General features: G+C 54.4%; 1 protein-coding gene across 1 annotated transcript; it reads left to right on the plus strand.

Moving 5' to 3' along the window:
* The first annotated feature begins 901 nt into the window (after nt 1-901).
* LOC142069901 (maestro heat-like repeat-containing protein family member 7) lies at nt 902-26,204 on the plus strand. Its single transcript, XM_075122662.1, has 18 exons — nt 902-1,037; nt 2,049-2,149; nt 3,821-3,946; nt 5,183-5,262; nt 5,813-5,936; nt 6,571-6,657; nt 8,617-8,721; nt 9,905-10,040; nt 12,765-12,874; nt 13,992-14,141; nt 14,450-14,604; nt 14,985-15,132; nt 20,910-21,086; nt 22,230-22,385; nt 23,889-23,990; nt 24,195-24,297; nt 24,748-24,807; nt 25,817-26,204. The coding sequence occupies exons 1-18, from the start codon at nt 902-904 to the stop codon at nt 25,999-26,001; spliced, it is 2,241 nt and encodes a 746-aa protein (XP_074978763.1). The 3' UTR covers nt 26,002-26,204.
* The last annotated feature ends 672 nt before the right edge of the window (nt 26,205-26,876 follow it).

Here is a 26,876-nt window from a genome sequence, read left to right on the forward strand (position 1 = left end):
CAGCCTCGCTCCACCCACGCCCCGGCCTCCTGAGTCCAGCTCCAACCACGAGGCCTGACCACCTCCAGCACCTTTGCTGACACCATCACTTCCAGAGGGAATGGCACTGAGGTTGCCGGGGGAACAGGCATTCTCCGGCTGCCCGGCGCCATTGTTCCATTCACCAGGACAGTCCGATGCCAGGACAGTCCCCCTGAGCTCTGGAGAGGACTAGAGGTGCCTTCGGACACCTGCCGTGCAGCTGCTGGAGAGTCAGCAGGAGACACTGGGTGAGGAATGGAGCCCCCCAGGGCAGGGGCCATTCAGGAGACCCAGCGTGGGGGGAATCAGGCCTGGGATTCTCTGCAGCGGCTGCTGCCACACAGGCCTTGGAGAGACGAGCTGCGAAACAGCCACAAAGCTCTGCCCCGGCACAGCCTGCCTGCCCGCTGCTCTCCCGCTTTCTGCTCCTTCCCCTTCACGGTGGTGTCAGAGCAACTCCTGCTGCTCACCAGACCGCCCCCCGCACCCCACCCCGCTTCCCTCCCCCACCTGGGACCTGCCACGGCCCCAATATTCCTGGGGGAAGGGATCAGGGTAATTTCCCTGGGCAGGATGAATCCTGAGTGGTTGGATGCAGCCTGTCTGCTGGGCAGTTTGTGAACCAGCAGAAGGAGAGGCGGGAGTGACCCGGGGGAGGCCATTTGGCCTGCGGGATGCGCCTGGGAGTCCAGAGACCTGGGTTCTAATCCTGCCTGTACTGCTGACTGCCTGGGTGACTTTGAGCACATCCATTGGCTTGTTTCCCTGCTGGCAGCTGTAGGCGCTGGTGGAATAGCAATACGTGGACTGGCTCTGATGCTGAACGGGGCAGTCGCCTCTCATCCCTCACAAGCAATGCCTTGTCCTGGCTTCTTGCAGGATGGCTGAGGAAGTCCGCAAGGTCCCCTTGAAGCCCATCCGTGCCTGGGAGGAGACGAGACCTCCTCGAAGGAAGAGTCCGCGGAAGAGCCCACAGCAGCAGCAGGAGCTGTGTGTGCCTCAGCCCTTCCATGCTGGTGAGTGGGTGCCTCCTGGGTGGGCGGAGGGGGCTGCAAAAATGGCAGGGGCCATGGCCCTGCATTGCGGTGGGTCTTGGCCCCTCTGGGGGTTGGGGTTGCAAGACCAGGGTGTCAGTGGCGGGAGAAGACTCCATCACCTTTGTACAACTCTGGGCTGCCATGAGATGGAGAGACAGGAAAACCCAGGCAGGGGGGAATGGCCCCTCCTGCTGGCAGCAGCTGCAGCCTCTACAGCTGATCGGGGCATTCGGGGTGGCAGCAGAAGCATCAGGTGGAAACTGACTGAATTGCCCACATTGATCCGTCACACTGCAGGATCGGAAGATGTTTTCCACCAGTGGAAGGGGATGCTCTGTGCACAGTGGGTTGTTAAGCCTAGGATTGCAGGGCGCCGGCTAAAGCATGAGATGCCCCCTGATGTTGCAGCCCCATCTGCTGGCTCCTTTGCAGGGGGGTGACGCATGGCACAGCACAGGGCATTTGGGTGGGGGGGTTGATGATGGGAGCCCAGGGCCTGCCCAGGTTACACCCAGTGGCTGTCGATGGCAGGAGAGGCAGTCAGAGGAAGCAGAACGGGCAGGCCCTGGGTCCCCGTACCCCGCGCAGACTGGGTAGCTCCTCCCTCTCCCGCAGTGGGGAGCAGGCCGATTCACTGCCAGTCCCTCTGCCCCCTCCAGCAATGGCCCGGAGAGCGGGGACACCACTCATAGCCTGACATCATGCCTCCTTCCAGGTGTGGCGCTCCCCAAATCCCCAGGCTCAGCCTGCATGCTGGGTGCGGCGGGGAAGTGGGGTGGCCGCTGGGTACCAGGGCTCTGACTGGATCTTTGCTGGGCTGAGCAGCAAAGAGTTGGGGAAACCAGGGATGGCTGTGCTAGACCCTGTTGTGCATCGGGGCTGCTACCCTGCTGGGGTGGGAGCGGGGGGCAAGGGTTTCTGCTAAAATCTCTGTCACCCAGCCTGCAGCTTGGCAGCCTCAGGTATTACCACTGCTCTGTCTTTGATCAGATTCACCATCACCTGGGAATGCCTCCTGTTTTATGGGGCCAGATTCGCAGGAGAAAGAGACCCTAGAGTACATCAACGCCTTTCTCAAGGGCAATGAACAGGTACCAAGAGCCCTCCTCTGATCTGTCAGCTACTGCCCTGTCCACATGCACCATCCGTCCTTCTCCGGAGGAGGCATGGATTCTAAGGCCAGACGGGACCACTGTGACCTCCTGTATAACACAGGCCAGAGACCTGCCCCCAAATAATTCCCGTTTAAACTAGAGCATCTTAAAAACATCCTCTCTTGAGTTACAAAAGGTACCCACCATGCCCCTTGCCCACTTGTGCCCACTGGATTTGGCCAGTCTCCAGCGTGATGGGTTGCCCCCCTTTGAGGTGCCACCTGATGTACTGGCTTATCACTGAGCCCGCCTGTTCTGCCAGCCTGGGCCCCCGTTACCTTGTCTTGTTGGGCTCGGCTCACAAGCCTCTTCCAGCCATACACACAGGCAGGGCCACACCCAGCTGCAGAAAGACACAGACACTGAGATCAGCTCTGGGAAGACTCAGCTGAAGGGCCTTCTCCCAGTACTCTGGTGCCCACCTCCTTTGGAGTTCGGACCCAAAGGTTTTATGACATGCGCCCCCTCCCTCGATGTTGAGAGAGGTATGAACAACTCTTTGCCCCTCCTCCCAGTTACTAATTTATACTGCAAAATGGGCTGTGGTATAAACAAGAAATAAGATGATTAACTACAAGAGGTAGATTTTAAGGGGTTATAAGAGATAGCAAACAGAACAAAGCAGATTACCCTAGTAAATAAACAAAACACACAAACGAAGCTTTACACACCAGATAGACAGGATATACATTAGCAAATTCTCCCCGAGTGATAAACAGGTTGGCAGATTCTTAAGGCAGAAGCTGCCTTGGTTTTGCAGCTTGGATTTCCCAGGTTTTCTTGCACAGGCTAGGAATCTCTCTCTAGCCTGGGACCATCACTTCTCATGGTTCAATCTTTGTCCCTCAGGTGTTTCCAGGTATCTTATTGCAGGGAGTCTGAGGTCCCGTCCCCCCGCCCCCACAATGTCCTTATTCCCCTTTTATCTTCTCTTCCCACCTGCTGGAAAACTCTTTTGCTGTGACCTGGGTCCAACAGGTCCCGTTGTGTCGCGTTATCTCGGGGAGGTTTCTATTGCACACAGTTCCTGGGGTAGCCCTAATGCTTGTGCATTTCCTCCAGGAGCCAGTGTTTGGCTTTTCTGCTGTTCTACCTGAAAGGCTGTTTTGAACCTCACAGTGTTTTTCAGGAACACATACACAGCTGAACTTCAGAACGTCACATACAACGATAGCACATGCAATCCAATGAGACAGTAATGTCTAGCAGATAAAGACTTTTAGACTGATACCTTACAAGACATACTTGGTACCAAACATATCCTAATTATATGACCGTGGCGAATATTGGGGTGTCAGGGTGCCACACCCAGATGTTCCTCCCACTCTCTCAAGCTCCCCAGTAAGACTGTCTGGCTGCTTAGCCCCCATGTTGCAGTTCCTCTTTGGACACCTACCCTGTGAGATCTGCTTCCTCTCTGGTCAGGTTTCACACAGAGCTGCCCTGGCCTCCCCACATAGTCACTCCTGTTGGGAGATGAATGGCCTTCTGGCATTCGGCATATCAAAGCCTGAGCAGTGCTGGGGGGAAGCTTTCTGACATCTCTCCCACTGGCAGCTCCTTTCCACGCTAACCTTCCTGTTTTTGTCTAATCTCTGCGGGGCATAGGAGGAGGCCAAGAAACTTGAATTCTTGGATTGTGTCATCACCATCAGCAGGGCCGTCCTCACGAGGCACCCAGAGAGAAACCTGGCAGCTTTTCTCGGGAAAGCCCTCCTTGTGAAGAAGATAAAGGTGAGTAAAACACACACTCGGGCTATGTTACTTGGCGGGTTTAGTGATTGGCCCGGAGAGCTCTGCAGATTTGTCTACCTTCAACTGCCAATCGCTGGATCGTGTTGGACGTTTGTCTGTTAGACTGAAGAGCCCATTATCAAGCATTTGCTCCCTGTGTAGGTACTTACAGACTGTCATCAAGGCACCCTGTAACCTTCTCTTTGTGAAGCCAAATTGATTGATTTCTGGAGTCTCTCACTATAAGGCATGTTTCCCAGTCCTTCAGTCACTCTTGTGGCTCTTCTCTGACCCCTCTCCAATTGATCAACATTCTCCTTGAATTGTGGGCACCAGACCTGGACAGAGGATCCCAGCAGAGGTCGCACCAGTGCCAAACACAGAGGGAAAATAACCTCTCTAACAACTGGAGATTGCCCTGTTTGTACAGCCCAGGATGGCATAAGCCCTTTGGGCCCCAGCCTCGCACTGGGCGCTGCTGTGCAGCTGATTACCATGACTGCCAAGTCTTTTCCAGAGTCACCGCTTCCCAGGTTAGAGACCCCATGCTGTGAGTGTGGCCTGCGTTCTTTGTTCCTGAACATGTCACTGTATTGAAACGTAGGTTGTTCCCTTGCACCCAGCTTCCCAAGTCACCAGGTCGCTCTGTATACACCAGTCTCCCTGCACAGAGCCCCAACACTCCGCAGTCAGTGCCCACTAGGGAACTAGCAACAAATCTGCTCCGTAGATTTGGAAAGTCTTTGCTCTGTGGTACTGCAGAAAGCTTTCCGGAGCTTATCTCCCTTCCCTGAATGTGGGACAGCGTGTGCTGGTGGGTGGTCCAGTGGGCTGGGGCTCAGTTCCTCAGTGAGACCTTTGGGCAAATCACTTCCCCCTCTGTGCCTCAGTTTCCCTCCCATGCCTTGTCTGGTCCAGTTAGCTCGTGAGTTCTCTGGGGCAGGGACTGGCTCTCACCGTGTGTGTGCAGCACCTGGCACAAGGAGCCTGATCTCAGGTGGAGTCCCTGGGTGCTAATGCTGATGGAGCCTTTGCAGTGCACTGGTGCGTGACGCTGGGGCACTGACCACAGGCCCTGCACTGCGCTCCCCAGCTGGAGCCCTGCACACCGTCAAGCCCACAGCAGGACGACCTGTCTGCCGAGGCCACGTGTTGCAGGCCCTGCGCTTTGCTCCCCAGCCGGAGCCTTACGGGAGCTCGGAGCCCGGCTGGCACTTCCCCACATTGTCTCCCCAGGAGCTGATTGATCTTGAGTCCGTCGACTCCCTGACCAGCGGGGTGCGTCAGCAAGCGATGCTCGCCGTCATGGAGCTGAGGTACCCGGCCTGCCCGCCCAGCCCCAGCTAGTGCTGTGTGCAACCAGACACGCCAGCCTCTTGGCATGGCCAGTTCTCCACGGCATTGCCCCCTCTGCTCCTCCCCCATCTTCTGATTCCCCCGGGCACGTGGCACCCGTGGGTTGGTGGTGGAGGATCCTTCGGTGCCTGGCGACCTCTCCAAGTGGCCGTGTGAAGATGTGGGGGAGGGAGCGAGGGGGTTGGACCGGTCCCCTCTGGGGCCCGCAGGCGATGGCTCCGGGGGGAGAGGGGCAGTTGGGCACTGCCGGAGCGGAGCCACCGGAGTCGCCGCCAGCTGTGCCAGCTGCATCCCACCGGCAGCTCAGCGACTCCCTGTGGCTCAGAGGCTGGGCAGGCTGAGCTCTGGCACGTGGCACAGCCTGCGCCAGGGGGGGCTCTCTCTCAGTGCCGCTGGCGCCCTGCTCTCAGCTTCCCAGAAGCCTGCCCATCATGTCCTGGGAGCCTGAGGCCAACATCAGTGCATCAGTCTCGCCTCAGCCCTCCAATCCACGCGTGTCTCTTCTCTTAGCAAAGTGAAGCCACTGCTGCGGGGAATGGAGCTATCCAGCCTGCTCACCGTCTGCTTCTCCAGCGTCTTCTCCCTGCCTCCAGCAGAGACCAACCAGGGCGTGGAGGCTGCTCTATACAACAACGTAAGCCCCAAACTAGCCATGAGGAGCCGCCCCAAACCGAGGGGGAATCCTGCAAGTCGCTCGTGTCCCTGCCCCCTGGGTTACCTGGCGCTGGCATAAGAGTGTAATGATCACAGCTCCTTGGCAGCGCTTCAGCTCAGGACCTGCAGTACCAAAGCACAAGCCCCACCGCCGGAGATAAAGGAGTAACTCCCTCATAGGGTAGCAGTAGTAGGCATTTATCCTTCACAGGCACTGGCAATTAGTGGGGTACAGACACTCCCTTCACAAGCACATTCATCCCCAGTGCATGGCTGGGGGCACAGGCCTGAGATCGATCGGCTGCTTGAGACGCATACAGGCCAGGGGAAGTGAAGCTTGGCTGGAAATCTCCCCTCCCCCTCAAATGCGGAGTCCTTCCTGACTCTTCTAATGCGTTAGACTGTGTGCAGTGGCCTCCCTGGGGACAGCAAAAGCGGGTGGGGTCCTGTTGCCAGGAGGAGTTTGCAGTAGGTCCCCTGCGGGTACAAGTGAGTGGGTGAGCTGGAATAGCAGGGGCTACCATGGCCTGGGGCATGTCACACGCCAGGGCATTGGTTTGTTGCCTGGCTTGGTAACGCCACTTGCTGTGGTTTCTCCTCTGCTCTGCACGCAGACTCTGAACACCATGGATGAGCTGCTGAAGGCCTTGGTGTGCGAGGATGAGAAGCCCAACCTTGTGGTGCTGCAAAACATCGTGGAGGTGTGGAGGCATGGGGGCAGGAAGGGGATGAGTCCTGTAGCTGGGGTGGGGCTCTGGGACCAAAGCTCCATTTAATCCCAAGCATGGGACACCCCCGTGCCTTCTGCTCGTCAGAGTACGCTCTATACAAAGGTTCCTGGGCTGGAGGACCAAGTGCCCCCGCTATATCTGAAAAACGTCTGCATGGCGTGGGGGTGGAGGAGGGCAGGATCTGCCGTGTTCTCCACTGAGCCTCATCTGAGCCCGGGATTCATTTGTGTTCACCATGGGCCCCACGAATACTGGCCAGAGCCCAGAGCTAGATTCCCCCAACGTTCTAGTTCTGGGGCCACAGGAAGTCGATTCTGTGGGTGGTTTGTGCTCCAAAAAGAGGGAAATGTCCTCAGCAGATATTTGGTCTTCTCAATCCCAGAGCTTGGGAAGAGGGAATCACAGAAGTGCAGGGCTGCAAGGGATCTCAAGAGGTCATCTACTCCACCCCCTGCACTGAGGCTGGGCCAAGCATTCCTCGACCGTCCCTGAGGAGTGTTTGTTCAGCCTGTTTTTTTAAAACGTCCATGATGGGGAGTCCACCACTTCCCTAGATCACCTGTTCCAGTGCTTAGCCACCCTTAGACTTTTTCCGAATATTTAACCTCAATCTCCCTTGCTGCAGATTAAGCCCACTACTTCTTGTCCTACCTTCAGGGGACGTGGAGAACAATTAGTCACCATCCTCTGTAAAACAGCCCTTAACGTATTGGAAGAGTGTTAGGAGGTACCCCCTCTGTCTTCCCAAGACGAAACATGCCCAAGTTGTTCACCCTTTCTTCATAGGTCAGGTTTTCTAAACCGCTGATCATTTTTGTCGCTGTCCTCTGGACGGGCCCCAGTTTGTTCACATCTTTCTTCAAGCGGGGTGCCAAGAACTGGACACAGTGCTCCAAGCCAATACACCTCAGAATGACATTTCCCTCTTTCACAACAGCATCACACTCTTGATTCCTATTCAGTGTGAGATTCAGGATAACCCCCAGATCCTTTTCTGCAGTCCTGCCACCTAGCCGGTTATCCCCCACTTTCTTTTTATGCATTGGATTTTTCCTTCCTAAGTGCGTTACATCACATTTGTTTTGACTGAATTTCATCTTGTTGACTTCAGACCAACTCTCCAATTTGGCAAGCTGATTCTGAATTCTAATCTGTCCTCCAAAGTGCTTGTAACTCTCCCCAGCTTGGTGCCATCTGCCAACTTGACAAGCACACTCTCCTCTCCCTTAACCAAGTTCTTCATGAAAATATTGACCAATACTAGACCCAGACACAGCCCTGGGGGACCCCACTTCAGACACCCTCCCAGTTTGCCAGCGAGTCAGTGATAACTCCTCTTTGAGGATTTGTTCAATAATCTTTCTGGGTACCAAAGATAGGCTGACAGGTGGATAATTCCTTGGGGCCTCCTTGTTCCCCTTTCTGAAGATAGGCTCTGTGGCTGCCCTTCTCCAGTCCTCTGGGACCTCAGCCCTCCTAAAGGTTCAGAGATTGCTTTGTCTAGCTCCATCTCGTGTGAATATCATGAGGCTCTGCCAACTTGAATACATCTAACTGACCTAAATTGTCTTTTATCTGTTCTCTCCCTAGCCTGGCCTGTATTCCTTCCCCCTTGTTGTTAATATTGTGGTCATCATCTAGTCGCCATTAACCTTTTTAGTGAAAACTGAAGCAAAAAAGGCATTAAACACCTTGGCTTTGTCTGTATCATCCATTATTTGCTCTGCTTCCCTGCTGAGTAGTGGCCCCACACTTTCCTTTGTCTTTCTCTTGCTCCTAATGCATTTACAGAGCTGCTTCTGATTGCCTTTTATGTCCCTTGCCAGTTCGAACTCATTTTTGCCTTAGCCTTTCTGATTTTCACTCTATGTGCTTGTGCTATTTTTTGGTCCTTCTCCTTCACAATTTGTCCCAATCTGTTTCTCTCAGGTCCTGCTCCCCTGGACAGCATCCAAGGAGGTGCATGTGCGGCTGAGGGCAGTGGGAAGAATCACCTGGCTGACCAAATTCATCTCTGGTCAACACAAATTCAAGGTGAGCAGCCTGTGACTCTGGCCGTCTCCTAACTGCACTGAGCAGCCTCGCGGTGCAGCGCTCCCTGGCAGGGAAAACCCGGGCCTGGAATAGTGACTCAGCAAGATCCTCGGTAGGAGTCCAATCTAATGAGGCCTGATGTGGACGGGTCTGTCCTCTGACTCCAGTGGGCCTTGGGTGGAGCCCCATCATTCTATCTCCAAGGACTCTCCCCGCTGTTCCCCTAGGACCAAAGTCTGCTCCGCAGGGTCAGCAGATTTACACAGGATCGCCCTGAGAGCACCCTCTGAACCCAGGTGTCTGTTCACGCCCTTTGTCAGTTGCCCCTGGGATGCTTTGGCATCAGCTCCTGCCAGGCTGCCAGATGAAGACCCCCTGCTCTGGGTGCTCAGGGCCATTGAGCTGCTGCAGCTGCTCCATCCCCCCTATTGCAGGGCCTCCCCTCCGGCAGCTGGAGGGGGGCACTTGGATTTTATGCCCCCAGAGGCTGGGGCAGCAGAAGAGAAGGAGGGAGGTGGGAGGGGACACAGTGAAAGGGATGGGAGGGGCCAAAGGAGCCAGAGCAATGGGGAGTGGGTCAGGGGAGGCTGTGCAGACCCCAGGAGAGGAGGGCAAGGGGCTTGGTGCGACATGGGGAAGTGCAGAGAGCGAGCGCAGGGGCTGCAGGATGGGCAAGGGAAGGTCTGGCAGGAGGGGGAGGCTAGAGGACAAGGCTGCAGGAGAGAGCCGGCAGGAGAGAGCCGGCAGGCTGGGTGCGGCGCAGAAAGTGGGGGTTGTGGGGAGCTCCAGGATGGAGTGAGAGAGGCGGAATGCAGAGAAGAGGAGTCCAAGGTGACCTCACGCTCCTGGACCTGAGATCAGTGGAGGGAGGGGGATGGGAGAAGGGGCTGGGATTAGGAGCTTGCCCTTGAGATGGAGACTGGACGTTGGTTCATTCCTTACCCAGGTCCCCACTTGAGGGCAACGTTTGCTGACTTTGCTACCCAGACTTCCCATCCCTGCTGAGCTTCCCTCAGTCCCTGGTGATGGGCCCCATGGCTCCTCCTGCTCTCATTGTCCCCAGTCTCTCTGCACTGGGCTCTGCCTCCCCCGGTTCTAGCCCGTTGCTAGTGCAATGCCAGGGGGACACGCTGCGCTGGGCCTGCAGGGGCGAGTGACTCCCCTTGCTCCCTCTCTCCGTCAGGGAGTGGAGGAGTTCAGAGTCCTGGGCCAGCTGGTGGGCTGTCTCACTCTGTGCAGTGCTGAGCAGGAGCAGGAGATTTGCCGATCGGCTATGGAGGGACTTCACCACCTCTACGCCTTCATGCTGCGGCAAAAATGTAAGAGCACTGGAGACCCTTGTCCTTCCTAAACACATTGACATGGGGTTTCCAAACATGGGAAACATATTTAGTGAACACTTCTGCCTTTTCTGCATCCTTTTAAACAATCTCCATCTAGTAATGAGCCTACACCATTGCTCGGATTTCTTTTGTTCCTAATACACTTTTTAAAAAAACCCTCCTTTGGATCCATAGTCCTTCAAGCCATGGACTTTCCCCTGATGTCTTTAGCTTCCCTTGTCCATATTCTACTCTTCATAACTCACATAAGAATGGACATACTGACTCAGATCAGTTCATCTAGCCCAGTATTGTGTCTTCTGATAACGGCCAGTGCCTCATGCTTCAGAGAGAATGTACTGAAAAGGGAAATTTTGAGTGATCCATCCCCTCACATTCAGTCCCAGCTTCTGGTAGTCTGAGGTTTAGGGACATACAAAGTCTGGGGTTGCATTAGTCCTGATTATCTTGAACCCAATTATACTTTTAGGCTTCACAACATCCCACGGCAACAATTTCCACAGGTTGCCTGTGCATTGTGTGCAGAGATACCTTCTTTTCTTTGCTTTTAACTTGCTGCCTATTAATTTCAGAAAGTGACCCCTACTTCCCATGTTCTGTGCAGGGGTAAATAACACTTCCCTATTCACTTTCTCCACACCAGTCATGATTTTATAGACCTCTGTCATCTCCCCCCTTAGTCAGCTCTTTTCTAAACTAAATGGTCCCAGGTCTACACTGTAGACCTATATTGTTATCACTCCATTGCTCAGGGCTGTGAAAAATCCACACCCCTGTTGGCAGAAGCACCCCTCCCACTGACATAGCTAGCGCCTCTCCGGGAGGTGGATTAAGAGCTTGTTGGCAGAGGACCATCTTCTCTTCAACGCTACAGCACCGGTGCAGCTATGGTGATAGAGTGGTTGAAGTGTAGACTTGCCCCCAGTCTTTTTAATCTTTCCTCATATGGAAGCTCTTCCATACCCCTAATCATTTTTGTTGCCCTTCTCTGCACCTTTTACAATTCTGGTATATCTGTTTTGAGATGGGGCGACCAGAACTGCATGCGGTATTCAAGGTGTGGGCGCGCACATTGGATTTGTATCGAGGCATTCTGACATTTTTCTGGTTTATTATCTATCCCTTTCCTATGGTTCCCAACCTTCTGTTTGGCTTTTTTAACTGCCACTGCACGGTGAGTGGATGTTTTCAGAGAACGCTTTACGATGACTCCAAAATCTCTTTCTTGAGTGGTAATTTAAACCCCATAATTGTGTTTGTATAGTTGGGATTGTGGTGTCCAGTTTGCATTTATCAATAGTGAATGTCATCTGCCATTTTGTTGCCCAGTCCACCAGTTTTGTGAGGTCCCTTTGTAGCTCTTCACACTCTGCTTTGGATTTAACTATCTTGAGTCATTTTGTATCATCTGCAAATTTTGCGACCTCACTGGTTTCCCCTTTTTCTGGATCATTGATGACTATGTTGAACTAGACTGGTGTCAACACAGATCCTTGGGGTGCCCCGCTCTTTACCTCTCTCCACTGTGTAAACTGACCATTTATTCCTGTTGTTTGCTTCCTATCTTTTAACCACTGACCCCTGAGAGAACCTTCCCTCTTATCCCGTGACAGCTTACTTTGGTTAAGAGCCTTTGGTGAGGGACCCTGTCAAAGGCTTTCTGAAAGTCCAAGTACACTATTTCCACTGCATCACTCTTCTCCACATTCTTGTTAACCCCCTTCAAAGAATTCTAGTAGATTGGTGAGGCATGATTTCCCTTTACAAAAGCCATGTTGACTCTGCCCCAACAAACTGTGTTCACCTATGTGTCTGTTAATTCTGTTCTTTCCTATCGTTTCAACAATTTGCCTGGTACTGAAGTCAGGCTTACCAGGGATCAGATCTGGAGACTTTTATAAAATTCACTGTCACATTCGCTATCTTGTACAGAGGCCGATTTAAACATTAGCTTACATACCACAGCACTGCACATAAGTTTGTTTGGATGTCTCCTGAGAGCTGCAACCTTTGCACCAGGCAGGCAATTTACCATGCCGTTCTCCCACTCATCACAAACCCAACTGCTTACATGTCTATTGATTGAATCCCCCGTTACTATTAACTGGCTTTTCTTTGTAACTGGTGTTCCTGCCTCAGGAGGGGCAGCCTCAGTGTGAGAGGATATCCTGACTTCATCTGCAAGGGGGGTCCCAACTATGGGATCGTCTCCCTCTGCTCCAGCTCAATGTTCTCCTTCCCAGAAACTTTCACCCTCCTCAGCAGCACAGAGGCTGTCAGACTGGGGGTGGGACCACTCTACTGCATTCCTAAAAGTCTCTTCTATGTAACTCGCTGTCTCCCTTGGCTCCACCAGTTCAGATCCTCTGGCCTCCTGGTCTCCGAGGGCCAGTAGCTCCTTGGACCAAATGCCCACATGCGCTACCTGCCCACAGGGCTGGTAATCCTACATGCTGCGTTCAGTGCAATCAACTGGAGAACCTCACACTGCTGCTGCACTTCTGCCTGGTTTATTTTTACTCTTCCAGGGGGGTTAGTTTGTTTAGTTTTCTGGGGGGTGGGGCGGGGGAAGGTTATTGGCCTGAATTTACGGTATGTTTCTTAGATGTACTTGTCTCTAAACTTCCTTGCAAAAATCCCGTTTCCAAAGCTAACCTCTGATTTATATTGCCTGCTCTCTGTTTCCCCTCCCTGGTTCAGGCACGATGCTGGCAAACCAGAGTGCAGAGTATCTGCAGGTCCTCAGGGAGTGGCGAGCGGAGAACACCTTCTGGGTCACCTGGTTCACCAACACCAGCAATATCGCCATGGTAACTACCGTCAATGCTTCCTGTGATTGTTGTGCCCAGAGTTATCAGGAGAGAGAAATTAAGACCCTAGGAGTCAGGGAGAAAGGACAGACCCAGGCGTGTGACTGACCCCATCCAGCTGGGCCGGAGCCTGCCTATGGCCCACTCCATCTCATAGAATCATAGACCTCAGGAGGTATCTAGTCCAACCCCCTTCTCAAAGCAGGACCAACCCCAACTAAATCATCCTAGCCAGGGCTTTGTCAAGCCTGACCTTAAAACTCTCGAAGGATGGAGATTCCCCACCTCTCTAGGTGAGCCATTCCAGTGCTTCTCACCCTCCTAGTGAAATAGTGTTTCCTAATATCCAACCTACATCTCCCTCACTGCAACTTGAGACCATTGCTCCTTGTTCTGTCATCTGCCACCACTGAGAACAGCCGAACTCCAGCCTCTTTGGAACGCCCCCCCGCCCCAACCCCCGCAGGTAGTTGAAGGCTGCTATCAAATCCCCCCTCACTCTTCTCTTCTCTTTTGCAGACTAAATAAGCCCACTTCCCTCAGTCTCTCCTCATAATTCATGTGCTTCAGCCCCCTAATCATTTTCGTTACCCTCTGCTGGACTCTCTCCGATTTGTCCACATCCTTTCTCTTGTGGGGGGCCAGATGTGACCTCACCAGTGCCGAATAGAGGGGAATAATCACTTCCCTCAATCTGCTGGCAAGGCTTCTACTATTGCGGGCCAATATGCCTCCCTCCATGCCACATCCCAAGATGCACTGGGTCTCATCCAAACCTGATCCCAGCTCCTTGTCAGGTGTGGTGGGAGTTTCCCCAGAGATTAATGCTCTCCAAGGCATCATTGCGTCCATGCACCATTGCCAGCCCCTGCTGAGCACTAGAGAGTGTATCCATGCTGTGCAGTATTGTGCCCCCGTGCACTGCCACGCTGGCCTGTGCCATGCACGACAGCTCCTGATTGCTGGCTGGGTGCTGTGCGTCCCAGGTGCAGTAACCCAGCCCTGTCCCGGCAGAGCGGGCTTTGCCTGCACTCCTGGCTGGGCCAGTCCTGGCTGCTCGGTCCGACTGGAACCGCACTGGGCAGCAAAAGGGGTTTCACTGGCAGGTTTGTTTCAGATGTTTGGGAAGTACTTCAACTCATCCGAGCGCATGGACTTCCTTCTCACTGCGATCGAGGGCATGAGAGACACCAGCGTCCATGACTCGGTGGCGGCCAGGCACATGCTGCATGTGATCCTGTGGGTCCCTAGCCCAAGCTTGGAGAGGGTAAGAGCTGCAGTGAGAACAGCCTGCTGGGGGAGCCCATCCGTGGGAGACTCTTTCTCTGGGCGCTCGGCATTACTGGGGGGCAGGTCCTGTGCAATGCGGGGGGTCAGTCTAGGTGATCTCCATGGTCGCTTGTGGCCTTGCAGTCTGTGAATCGATAGGCCGGGAATTGGCCCTGTGTTCTAGGCCTGGAGCTGGAGAAGAGGATGTGGGAGGGCAGATGCTCTCAGATGCGGCAGGTCCCTGGCACCCCAGATGAACAGCAGAGCGAGGAAGCCAAAGCCCCCATCTCCCCATTTCCCTTCCAGGTGTCGGAGGCTGTGATGAGCGTGTACCACAACCTGGACTCCATCAGCGAGCCGCTGGCCCAGCAGCAGCTGCTCAAGGCCCTTGTCGTGCTGGGCAACCAGTACAGCGAGGAGGTGGTCACAACCCTGCTGGGCTGCTCGCTGTCATGTGACAGGTACGGGGCTGGGGCTGCTGCCGCTTGCGCTCCGGGTCCCCCAGACTGGTCCCGCTGCCAGGGACAGGGGCGTGCAGAACCATCCGGAGACCTCCTGCTCCCTGCAGAGCTGCTGCTTGTTCTGGAGGGTTTTGCAGGCTGACATGCCGTGGAGACAGGCCAGCCTGCAAAACCCCATATGGCAGCCCTCGGCCTCCCCCGGCGCTGACACTCAGACCCGGCCCCCATGCAGCCTGCGCCAGGCAGTGGGGGCCCTTGCTGCAGCAGGAGGGCAACAAAGGGCCGGCCGGTGGCAGGAGACCCAGCAGGGTGCGGGTGGCGGTGGGTGCTGGAGGCTGGCAGGGCTCTGGCCAGCTGAAATCGGCTCTCTCCCTTTGCAGCGTTGCTGTGGAGATGTGGAGGGTGCTGACATCCCACCCCAAGACCGCAGGAAAGGTCCTACGGGAGCTGCTCGACAGGCTGCAGGAACGGCCGCTGCGCCAGCATCACGATGTCTCTCAACAAGAGGCTGGCGTCACCCCCTTGGCCGTAAGTTCCAGCCCCTGCAGCAAGGGAAGGAGCGCCGTGTGTCCCCACCATGGCCTGAGGGTGTCTCTCAGTCTCCCACTGGGTATCGCCATTGGGCCGAAGAGAGAGAGCGTGACTCTAGCCAGCGCTATAGTCGAGGCAGAACACGCCGAAACCCTCTCCTGGTGCTCTGGGACACCTCTCATAGAACCGCAGGGTGAGAAGGGATCGCAAGGTCAGCTCGTCCAGCCCCCTGCCAAGATGCAGGATTTGTTGTGTCTATCCCAGCCCAGACAGATGGCTCCAGCCTCCTTCTATAAACCTCCAGCAAAGGGGCTTCCACAAGCTCCCTAGTCGTCTGTCCCATTGTCCTACTCTTCTTACAGTTAGGAAGGTTTTCCTGAGATTTAATCTAAATCTGCCGTGCTGTCGTTTGAACCCATCCCCTCTTGTCCTGCCCTCTGTGGCAAGAGAGAACAACTTTTCGCCATCTTTTTTTGGGCAGCCTTCCAAGTATCTGAAGACCATTAGCACGTCCCCCCTTAATCTCCTCTTTTCCAAACTAAACATAGCCAGTTCCTTCAACCTTTGCTCGTATGGCTTGTGTTCCATCCCTCTGATCATCTTTGTCACTCGCCTCTGGATCCATTACAGTTTCTCCACATCCTTTCTAGACATTGGTGACCAAAACTGGACACCGTATTGCAGCTGAGGCCTAACCAGCACTGAGTAGAGTGGTACTATCACCTCCCATGACTTGCAAGCTATACCTCTGTTAATGCAACCTAAAATTGCATTTGCTTTTTTGCAACAGCATCGCTTTGCTGACTCATGCGGAGGCTGTGATCCACCGCAGCTCCCAGATCCTTCTCAGCAGTGCTGCTGCCAAGCCGGTTATCCCCCATTCTGTATCTGTGCATTTGTTTTTTCTTCTCTAAATGTAGCACCTCACATTTGTCTTTGGTGAAGTTCATTTTGTTGTCTATAGCCCAGTCTTCCAATTTACCATGATCCCTCTGAATTTTAGCTCTTTCCTTCAAAGTATTGGCAACTCCTCCTCGCTTTGTGTCATCTGCAAACTTGACCACTCTGCTCTCTCTATCTACATCCGGGTCATTAATAAAGATGTTAAACAACACCAGACAACAATGTGGTAGTCGATCCAGAACGTACACAGTAGCTAAGCTAAATCACAGGATTCACATCTCCGGCACAACTGACTGTTACAGCCAGCAGCCCTCTGATGCAGTGAAAAGAGAATTAGGAATTCTTCTATTCCTAACTACTTCTTTGGGAAGGCTAAAGACACTGACCAAGACAGCAGCAGCCGTGCATCGACTGCAGACACAAACACAAAAACAGAGCTCTTCCTGGAATGGAGTTCACTGAGGTGGCTATTGCAGTGAAAGCGAACCGTGAAGATTACCCTTCAACAGCCAAAGACCAGCTGGCATGAAGTCTGGTTAGTGGATGCTGAAGAAGAGGGATTATCCTTGGTTGTCCTGCCATGATGGTAAGCTTGGATGCCTTATCTGTAGCAAAGTTTCACCAAGGTCTCTCCATAGCAGTCGGGTGGTGGTAGTTTTCTGTTTCTCCTTATGGACCTAGCTGAAAGTCCAAATTAACATCTCTGCCCATGAAGATAAAGGAAGAGAAAGATTCAACTGCCTCCGCATTAGCTTTACAGCTTTCGAAAGAAGCAGAAACCACAACTTTTGAAGTTGAAGTGGTGGTTAACATGACAAAACCAGAACCTGACACAACGGTGCAGGAACAGCAAATGGCATATTACATTGCTAAACGTAGCAAACCTTACGCTGATCACCCCGATTGAACTGAATTCCAGATACTACATGGTGTAGATCTTGGTATCAGTCATAGAATCATAAAATATCAGGGTTGGAAGGGACCTCAGGAGGTATCTAGTCCAACCCCCTGCTCAAAGCAGGACCAATCCCCAATTTTTGCCCCAGATCCCTAAATGGCCCCCTCAAGGATTGAACTCACAACCCTAGGTTTAGCAGGCCAATGCTCAAACCACTGAGCTATCCCTCCCCCAAAAGGACTCATCATTCAGTGCTACAGACATGCTAGACCCTATCTCGTCTGCAATGCACCGAAAGCATTGCGAACGACAAATGTGTGCTCAGATGCCGGAGAGTGATGGAAAGATTGCCATGTCTATTGATGAATCAACTACTCTGAGCAATGAATCGACAATTAGAATCTATTTAAAATGTGACACTTTGAAGACGATGATCCTCACTTCATGTTTCTTGATCTGATTGCGCTTCCACATTCGGCGGCTTCAGGCACTGTAGATTGTGGGCTGAAATGCCTCAAGAAATAGAATTCCGATCACAATGACTCTTGTAGCATTTGCGAGTGATGGTGCTGGTGTTATGCTTGGCAAGAACTCTGGCGTAGCGAGCTGTATTGTGAAGAAGTACCCAAATGGTCTAGCGAGGTCATGTTTGAACCACAGGTTGGATTTGGCAGCTGCTGAAACGTTAACTGAAGTAAGAGCTGTAAATCACTTGGAAATCTTTGACAAACTGTATACGCTTTACAGCCGCTCACCTAAAACCAAGACAGAACAAAGTGGCTGAGCAGCTGAGAAAGATTGGGGGTGTCAGGTTCACATTGCACTGTATTTGCTGTCTGGCATAATCGCAGTCATTGGGCCTTCCCCTTCAGGCTGCATCTCATGACACACCAAGAGAGGTCTATGTTTGTTGGGCTGCTGAAAAGAAGTCAGTCCCCTGAATTCTTGATGGATCTTGACATAACGTATGACACGTTGTTTGAGCTGTCGTCTCTCTGAATTGCTTCAGCATTGAGATACTTTGTTGGCATCTGCAGATAAACTGACACACCGTACCATCCACATGCTGGAAACCGTGAGAGAAAAACCTGGCACAAAGTCATTCCAAGCCAACCGCGCAGCGAAAAACCTGAAGCTCAGGACCAGCACACTGGCTGAAAACATGAAGCTTGTGAAAAGGAATGACAACTAATTTCTGACAAGTTGGATCAATAATATGAACGCCCCATTATTCTGCAGCACCTCGTCAAAGTATAGAAACCCCGGTGATGGTGTTGCTACTAAGGGAGAGAGGCGTGTGATAAAGCGGGACTGTTCTTAATGTTTCCTCTGAATATTGTGGGGGTGCCTCAGTTTCCCCTAGGCAGTTCTTAAGTATCTAGGGGGTGGGATAAGGGTGTATGATCATTGCAGAGCCCTAGAGGGCAGGTGTGTGCAGGGGTCTGGTCACAGAGAATGGCCAACACCCTGTTTCCTGGCAACTGATGGCCTGGGCCCTTCCCCCCTGCAAGGTGAGAGCTAAAGGGTTGGAGAACAAAGGAATCAGGTGCCCTCCTGGCCCGGGAAAGGGACAAAGCCCAGAGGGGGAGGGGCTGGAGAGAGTTTGGGGCTGGCTGGGGACATGGAGTGAAGTGCAGACGTGGTTGTCTGGCTCACTGCCCCCCAAAATGGACCTGGCTGAGGGGTCCTCTTCTCTGCACCTACAAGCTCTGTTTTAGACCACGGTCCTGTCGTCTAATAATCTTCTGTTTTACTGGCTGGCTGAGAGTCACGTCTGACTGTGGAATTGGGGGACAGGACCCTCTGGCTTCCCCAAGAGCCCGCCTGAGCGGACTTGCTGTGGGAAGAGCATGGAGGGGCAGAGGATGCTGAATGCTCCGAGGTCAGATCCAGGAAGGTGGAAGTGGTGTGAGCTGTGTGTCCTGAAGACAGTCTGCTCACAGAAAGGAGACTTCCCCAGAGTCCTGCCTGGCTTCGTAGGGAGCAGTTCCAGAGTATCGCCCGAGAACTCCGTGACAAGGCGATATGCCAATTGGGCTGAAGCAGTTCTCCATTGCTGACAAAGAGAACCGGATACTAGATAGGTTTCAGAGTGGTAGCCGTGTTAGTCTGTATCAGCAAAAACAACGAGGGGTCCTTGTTGCACCTTAGAGACTAACAAATTTATTTGGGCATAAGCTTTCGTGGGCTAAAACCCACTTCATCAGATGCATGGAGTGAAAAATACAGGAAGCAGAATAGATATATATATATAGCACATGAAAGGATGGGAGTTGCCTTACCAAGTGGGGGATCAGTAGTAACAAGCCAATTCAATTAAGGTGGAAGTGGCCTATTCTCAACAGTTGACAAGAAGGGGTGAATACCGAGGGAGGGAAAAATTACTTTTGTTGTGGTAATGAAGCCAATGCAATCAAGGTGGCCCATTTCCAACAGTTGACAAGAAGGTGTGAGTATCAGCAGAGGGCAAATTACTTTTTGTAGTGACCCATTATTCTTGGATAAAGTGAAAAGGAGGTAAGGCAGCTGTTCAACCAATGTGGTCTTCCAGGGACAGGAATGATGAATGCCTAGTGTGACTTTCTTGACTATAGTAAATATTTGTTCCCCAGGGAGATACCTATAGGCAGTAATCAAGGCACTCCTCAATGTTCTCTTTGTTAAGCTGAATAGATCGAGCTTCTTGAGTCTCTCACTATAAGACATGGTTTTTAATCCTTTAATCATTCTCAGGACTCTTCTCTGAACCCTCTGCAATTTATCAACATTGGTCTTGCATTGTGGGCACCAGAACTGGACCGTGGATCCCAGCAGTTGGTCACACCAGTGCCAAATACTCCCACTCCAGATTCTTCTGTTATTTATCCCAGGATCACATGAGCTCTTTTGGCCACAGCGCCACACTGGGAGCTCCTGTTCAGCTGATTCTCCACCAGCACTCCCAAGTCCTTTTCAGAGTCTCTGCTTCCCAGGACAGAGTCCCCCATCCTGTTCCTAGATGTATTCATTTACAATGAGCCATATGAAAACACATACTGTTTGCTTGCCCCCCCCAGTTTACCAAGCGATTCAGATCGCTCTGTGTCAGTGACTTGTCCTCTTCATTATTTACCACTCACCCAATTCTTGTGTCATCTGCAAACTTTATCAGTGATGATTTTATGTTTTCTTCCAGGTCATTGATCAAAATGTTACATGGCATAGGGCCAAGACCCAGGCCCTGCGGGGACCACACTGGAAACACACCAGTGTAATGCTGATTCCCAGCTTACAATTACATTTTGAGACCTATCAGCCAGTTGATAATCCAACTGTTGTGGGCCACGTTACTTTTGTATCGTTCTAGGTTTCCGATCAAACTGCCGTGCGGGGCCAACTCAAGCGCCTTACAGAAGTCTGTATACACTATGCCAATGCTCTTTCCTTTAACTACCAAACTTGTCATCTCATCGAAAAACAGATAGCAATGATCTTGGCGGGAAATATTTTCCATACACCCATGTTGATTGGCATTAATGAAATTATCCTCTTTAATTCTTTATGAATTGAATCTTACACCAGCCGCTCCATTATCAACAGTTAAAACGTATGAGGCTTAAAAAGGGGATTCGTAGGAAAAACTGGTTCCTAATTGAAGCAAAATGGCTCTGTCCGGGCGTCCCTGATCACTGGTGTCGCCAGCATTCCCTGGGGGTCTAGAGTCCGCAGCTCTGCTGCTACTCTAGTGCTAGGGTTCTTTGGATCCCAGAGACCCCAGACACAATCAGGCCCAGCTGTGCCAGGTGCTGCACACACCCAGAGACGCACCCCGCAGGAGCCAGGCCCTGCCCTGCAGAACAAGAGACAAAGGCCAGGCACCCCCTGCACTCCTACTTCCCATGCCTCTGTCTCCAGGGGAGGCAGACGTTGTTTTGGAAATGGCTTGTTGGGTCACCGGAGGGTGTTTCGTAAAGCAGCTCCTCATTTCACACAGGTGGGGAAACTCCAGCATCTGCTGCCAGACTTCGTGGAACAGCTACACGAGGCAGACAGGGACGTCATCTCCAATGCCATCACCGTGCTGAAAGACATCCTCACCGGCATGGACAGGCAGAGCGCCAGCCCCGTGGCTGTGCAAGTGGCTGAGAAACTCCTGCCGTTCTTTCACGATGTAAGGCCTGAGGGCCTGCGGGAGACCCTTCAAGCCACAGACGTGTGAATGGGGGCTGGCGGGTGGGCTAGCGGGACCTATGCTATGGCCCGAGCCAGAAAAAGGATTGTCGTAAATGACGTGACCCCATTCCCGCCTTCCTCTGCGACCCCATTCTCCATCAGAGCATATGGCAGTAAGGGTGGGAACCCTGGTGTCCTGCAGGACTGCTGACAAGGATCAGGGCAGCCTGGGGACGAGGCTCCCCTTGAGGGAAGAACATGCATTCCTGAGCCTGCATGCAGCGAGGGGGCCTCTGCAGCACAGGGTGCCGCAATGCTCTTCCTGGCTTCCAGGGTAACAAGTGATGGTACCCTGGTGAAAATCCTGCCCCTCCCCTCCCTGGCCAGGAATCCCACAGCTGGCCTGTCAGCTCCATAAGGAAACGGCTCCGTTTGTAGGTTCTGCAGCTACCGCCCTTTCCTCTCCCCTTCGTTCTCATGGCAGGGCAGCATCAAAGGAGGGGCTAGTTCTCCCCAGGCCTTTTGTAACCACAAAAAAAGTAGCCCCCGCCAGCGTGTTCACCAGACTGATGTTCAGTTCCCCACTGCACGGCAAGATCAAAGTGGGTGGGAGAAAGGGACCCATCCATTACTGCCTTCCAGGGGTAACGTCCCAGTGGGGGCTCCTGGAGGGACCACCCACCTCCCCAGCTCTCACAACGCTAAATCCTACCCTCAGCCCTCCCGAACTCTGCTGGGACCCGGCCGCTCTTTATTTAGTAGTGGCACAGGCCCAGCTAAAGCTCTTCCCAGGGTCTCCTGGATCCCCAGCTGACCGAAGGGACAGGGCAGCCCAGACCGAAGATGCAGGATCTCGCCCTGGCGTGAGCCTTTAAACCAAAACCCTGTGGGGCCCGGGGGGAACAGAACAGGTTCTCTGGCCAAGAAGATACCAGGCCAGCCCCTCAGCTGGTGGAAACCTGCATCTCTATTGCCTTCTGTGGCGCTATGCCCATGAGACTCTGGCCCCAGCTGTGCCTGTATGACTGGGGGTGAGTTAGCAATACCCCCCGCAGGGCAGACATCTCTGACACAGTGAGCGCTCACCCCGCTGAGTGAGCACGACCGTCACAGCGTCTCCTCCCCACGTCCTCTCTTGCAGGAGTCCAGCAAACTCCGGGTGCTCTCCATCACCCTCTTTAAACACCTGCTGGAGTTTGTAAGGGGGCCCAGCAGGAGGAAGATGAAGGAGCACGTCCTCCGCAGCCTGGTCCCGCTGCTCCTCCTGCTGCATGATGAGCATCCCAATGTGTCCCAGGTGAGGCCACGAGCTGGAGCCTGCAGCTGAGATCGTTACAGAGTGACCAGGAATTTGTTGGGGGGGCCAACATGTGACACCCCCCTTTCAAGGGTTTGGCCGGCAGAGGACAGGTGCTCAGTGCTGTGACAATCAGGTGCTCAAAATCACTTGAACGTTGAGTCCAGTAGCACCATGACCATGGCGCCCCACCCAACTGCCGAGTCTTCCCTGCCTCCTCTGAGCCCAACACTCCCCCCTGCAGCCAGGCTGAGAGAATGGGTGGGCGGAGGGGTCAGCTCACCACTCCTACAGCCACTGGCCTCCGCACATTCCCCTGGCTGTGCTGGTGGGAAGAGCACAACCCTGGCCATGGTCCCTACCAGGAGCAGAGCTACCCAGCCTCCGGATGGTGCCCAAGACCCAGTGTGCCCTTGGCCAAGCAGCCTGGACAGCTCTTATTAGCCATGACATGCCCAAGCCCCCCTCCGCCCCGCCCCAGGTGCCTGTGCACACGCTCGCTCTCATGGCCCCCATCACTTGGGAGCCAAATGCCCCCAGCCGTAATGAATTCACCCTCCTACCCCCCATGAGGTGGGGAACTAAGGCACAGCGTGAGGCCTAGTGCCTCAGAAGTATTGAATGCCCGTGGGCATTAGGCACCTAAATCTCTTTGTAGCCCTGGGCCTAAGCAACTTGCCTGAGTTCCTGCAGAAAGAGCTGGGAATTGAGTCAGGTCTCCAGCCATTGCCTTAGCCACACCACCGCCCTTCTGCGAGCAGCCGCAGGGCGGGAACCGTTCCGCACACACGGCCTCCGGTAACTAGGCTAGTGGCTTTCAGCCAGGCCGTCCCTAGCCATTCGGGTGCCCTATCCAGCCCCCCCCCCGCATTGGGGCTGTGTGGGGTCCCAAGCCTCCTCCTCCCCTCCACCAGAGTCTGGGAGGCAGGAGCTGTGTGGGGCCACTTTTGGGGGGCCCACAGGCCCAGAGTGGCCTGGGGGATTAGCGGAGAGCTGGGAGTAGCCTGCTCTGCTTCCCTCGCCCCGCATCCAGCCATGTCGCTCGAGGGAGGGGGTTTGGGGAAAGGGATCCCTCCCACATACACACTCACTGACAGCAGCGGGAAGCGGAGCAGCCTGGCCCCAGCCCGCTCTACTCTGCCAGCTCCCAGCCGTGGCACTTCGCTTCCCACCGCCGGTGAGCGCGGGGGGCAATTCTTTTGGAGGAGAGCGGGCTGGGACCGGTTGCTCCGCTTCCTGCCAGTGCCGGTGAGTGTGGGGTCGCTGGGGGAAGAGGCTTGCGGAGAAGAGGTGGAATGGGGCTGGCTGAGGTATAGGGCGGGTCACTGGGGCTGGGGCTGCTGCATGTGCAGCATGCAGCCGCCTAGTGGCACCATGAAATTTGGGGCAATTTGGTGCCCCAAATTTCATGGTGCCCTACGCAGGCGCGTATGCCGAGGGACGGCCCTGGCTTCCAGCTCCCATAACCGTTGTCGACTCGCCCTGGCCCCTCTTGTTTTGCAGGTGTGTTGGGACGCCCTCAGGAGCGCAGTGGAATTCCTAAGGTGGAGCCAGCTCGGTGCCCTCCTCCAGAAAAAGGAGCTTTGGCGAGGCTGTGACTGCCTGGTGAGGGAGCCCTCCATTGCCCGGCTCCATGCCCACACCGAGCCCCAGCCCCGGGACCACACTTGGCCCTGGCTGTAGTCCCTCTGCGTGATCCCCCCGGCACAGGAAAGAGGGCTGAAAGCAGGACACTCCAAAGACCTGGAACCTGGCCTGCAGGATGGAAAGGCCTTTAATAACCTTGTGCTCCCTTGTTCTGGCTCCTAGGTGGCGTGCTTCAAGAGGAGGGCAGAAACCTTCCTCTGCCAGACCATGGCCTTTCTGGAAAACCCACAGGCTCCCATTAGAGAAGCGGCCATCAGGTTTCTAGGTAACCACAGAGCAGAGAGGTCCCTTAAGCAGGGGGCTGGATCCAGTTTCAGGCTCTCCTCAGTCCCTGCTGGCAGCGAGAAGTAACCCCAGGGCTCCTGATTGCCGAATGAAGGCTCAGGGGTGTCAGAAACCCGCAGGAGCAAGCTCACCCCAAACTGCCCTGATCGGCTGATGGGCCCCCTCGAACCCCACTGCTCCCCATGCAGTCCCCATCCTCCCCTCCCCCCACCCCACCATGGGCTCTTGGTAGTGGAACCTCAAGGCGCTCTGCTCTCCTTTGGCAACCAGCCCCACAGCCATCCCTGGGGACTCGCCCTTTCCCCTGGGGACTCAGGAGTCCGTCCTGGTCAGCGAGGGGCAGGGGAAAGCCCCGCTGCTTGGAGGGTGACAGACACTTTGACACCCTCGCTGGGGACGCAGGGATGTGATGAGCTGTTTGTGTGTGTAGGGCTCACTGCCCGGCAGCTGGACCAGAAGAGCCAGGAGAAGTTGGATGCCATCTGCAACGGTGAGTGGTACCCGCTTTGAGCACTGAGCGCTAGAGGGACGAATGGCCCAGGGCCGTGGGCTGGGTTCAATCTTCAAAGCCAGCAATGTGATCTTGGGCGAGAGCCACAAAGGGTTGTAAAATGTAGATCCCCAAACCCCTGATCAGCTTCCCCCTCACCCTGTGGTGTCTGCTGGTTGGCATGTGCCCAGGCACTTAGCCCTGACCTCAGAGCTGTGGCCTGGCAAATCCCCAAACTGGGCCTGAGCTGGCTGGCCTTTGCAGACAATTGCCCCCCACCCCCAACACAGCAAAGGTGGGGTCCTGCCTCCCCCCCTTGCACTCACTAGCCCAGGGTTTGTTGCAGTCACCTCCAGGTGGGGTGCCTGGTGTCAAGCCACTGCTCCAAAGGAGACTGAGGTGACGTCCGGTCATCTACCTCCCTGCTGCGTGCCCGGACCCCTGGGCCAGCGCAGGGCAGAGCAGCGTCTCCTCCACATTTGTTGGGGAAAAGGGGGAGGGGGGGTGACATAGCTCAGGCTCCTCACTCCCAGAGCAGGTTCACAGCTGGGCCCCAACCAGAGCTAGAGAATGGCTGAGCTCCCTCCTCGGCATTTCCTGGAGGGCAGCAGGGCACCGGAAGTTAGGCGTAGCCTAACAATGCCCAAGCCCCCTTTGTGAATCTCCCCTCTCTGGGCTTAAGTGCCCATCTGTGCACTGGGGGAAAGGGGGAGCATAAATACAGGCAGGGATGAGGCCATCAGATACTGCAGAGGTGGGGCAGTCCTAGAAATAGTGAGTGAATGGGGTTCATTGTGACTTCTTGCCTGTGTCTGGGGGCTCCCCCAGCTGTGGAGGGCAGCGGGGATGTTTAGTGAGGGTTGGTGGTTGTTCCTGTTAGTCCCCTGCCTCCCGCCTCCCAGCCTGCTGCCTCCTTGTCGCGGGCCGAGAGGTACAGCGCTGGCTTGGTCTGCCAGGGCTTTCCAGAGCACCATGGCTCTGATCTCCATTTCCTTCCTTTCAATCTTAGTCCTGAAAGGCTTGCAGCAGGACAGCAAGTCCTCCGTCAGGTGCCTGGCTTCGCAGACCATGCTCATCCTCAATGCCTGCAAGAAACACCGTCCAGCCCGCGCCAGCCTACGAACACTCTTGCACAGGATGAGACTGATGTGTACGAGGGAGAGCCCAGTCATTGAAGCTGCCCAGCTGCCCTAGTAAAAGCGAGCCTCCCTACTCTGGGGGTTTGGTGCACCAGAGCCCGCCTGGAGCAGGGTGGAACACATCATGCTGGACCATGGCTTCCTCCCCATTGGCCGCCTACCCTGCCCAGCCACGTGAGTAGTTAACCGCTCAATAGCTTTTATCACCATGTACTTTTTGACAGGTTTCCATGCCCCGTGTAGCGTTTACGTCCCGCCCTCCGTCCCCGTTTCCGGTCGTGTATATTTTTGGCACCATCGGCCCTTTTGAACCTTTATTTTGTATTATTTTTCTGTGTCTGGCCGGGGGAAGGTTGGGTGCTTGTGCTACAGTCAGGCAGGCAGAGCAGCAGAAGGCCTCCTGACGACCACATCGGGAGGCTGCCACTCCTGACGGAAGGGTGGCAGGGATAGGGGAACCCAGGCCCTCCCGCTGCACTGCGTCCCCGCTCAGGGCCGAACAGCATGCTGTGTTTTGACATATTTCGAGAAAAAGTATGAACAAGTAGAAAGAGAGGCTGTAGGGGGTTCGCGGCTCCCTCCCCGTCCGTCTGAGCGGGAGACCATGCCCCTTGCTACGATACTTCCGGGGTACCTTGGTTCAGGGGAAATAGCTCAGTGTTCATGGTTCTGGCCTGCAGTCAGGTCGACCAACGGTCAAGAGTCTGTTTGCCCGGGGACTTCATTCAGGGCAGGGCTGCTGTCGAGTAGGGGCTCTGGCCTACAGTCAGGCAGGCAGAGCAGCAGAAGGTCTATTTGCCTGGCCCTTGATCAGGGCGGGGCAGCAATCAAGTAGGGGGGCTCTGGCCTACAGTCCAGCAGATCCGTCGCAGTCTGGGGGAGGTTAGCTGTCTGGTGGGAGAGTCAGCACAACCGTCTGGCGTCCTGATT

Source organism: Caretta caretta, chromosome 23, assembly GCF_965140235.1.
Source record: "Caretta caretta isolate rCarCar2 chromosome 23, rCarCar1.hap1, whole genome shotgun sequence".
Taxonomy (NCBI): domain Eukaryota; kingdom Metazoa; phylum Chordata; order Testudines; family Cheloniidae; genus Caretta; species Caretta caretta.

Coding starts and splice junctions, on each gene's coding strand:
- LOC142069901 (XM_075122662.1), top strand. CDS start 902: ATGGCTGAGGAAGTCCGCAAGGTCCCCTTGAAGCCCATCCGTGCCTGG. Junction 3,947..5,182: donor TCCTTGTGAAGAAGATAAAG/GTGAGTAAAACA, acceptor TTGTCTCCCCAG/GAGCTGATTGATCTTGAGTC. Junction 15,133..20,909: donor CTGGCGTCACCCCCTTGGCC/GTAAGTTCCAGC, acceptor CATTTCACACAG/GTGGGGAAACTCCAGCATCT.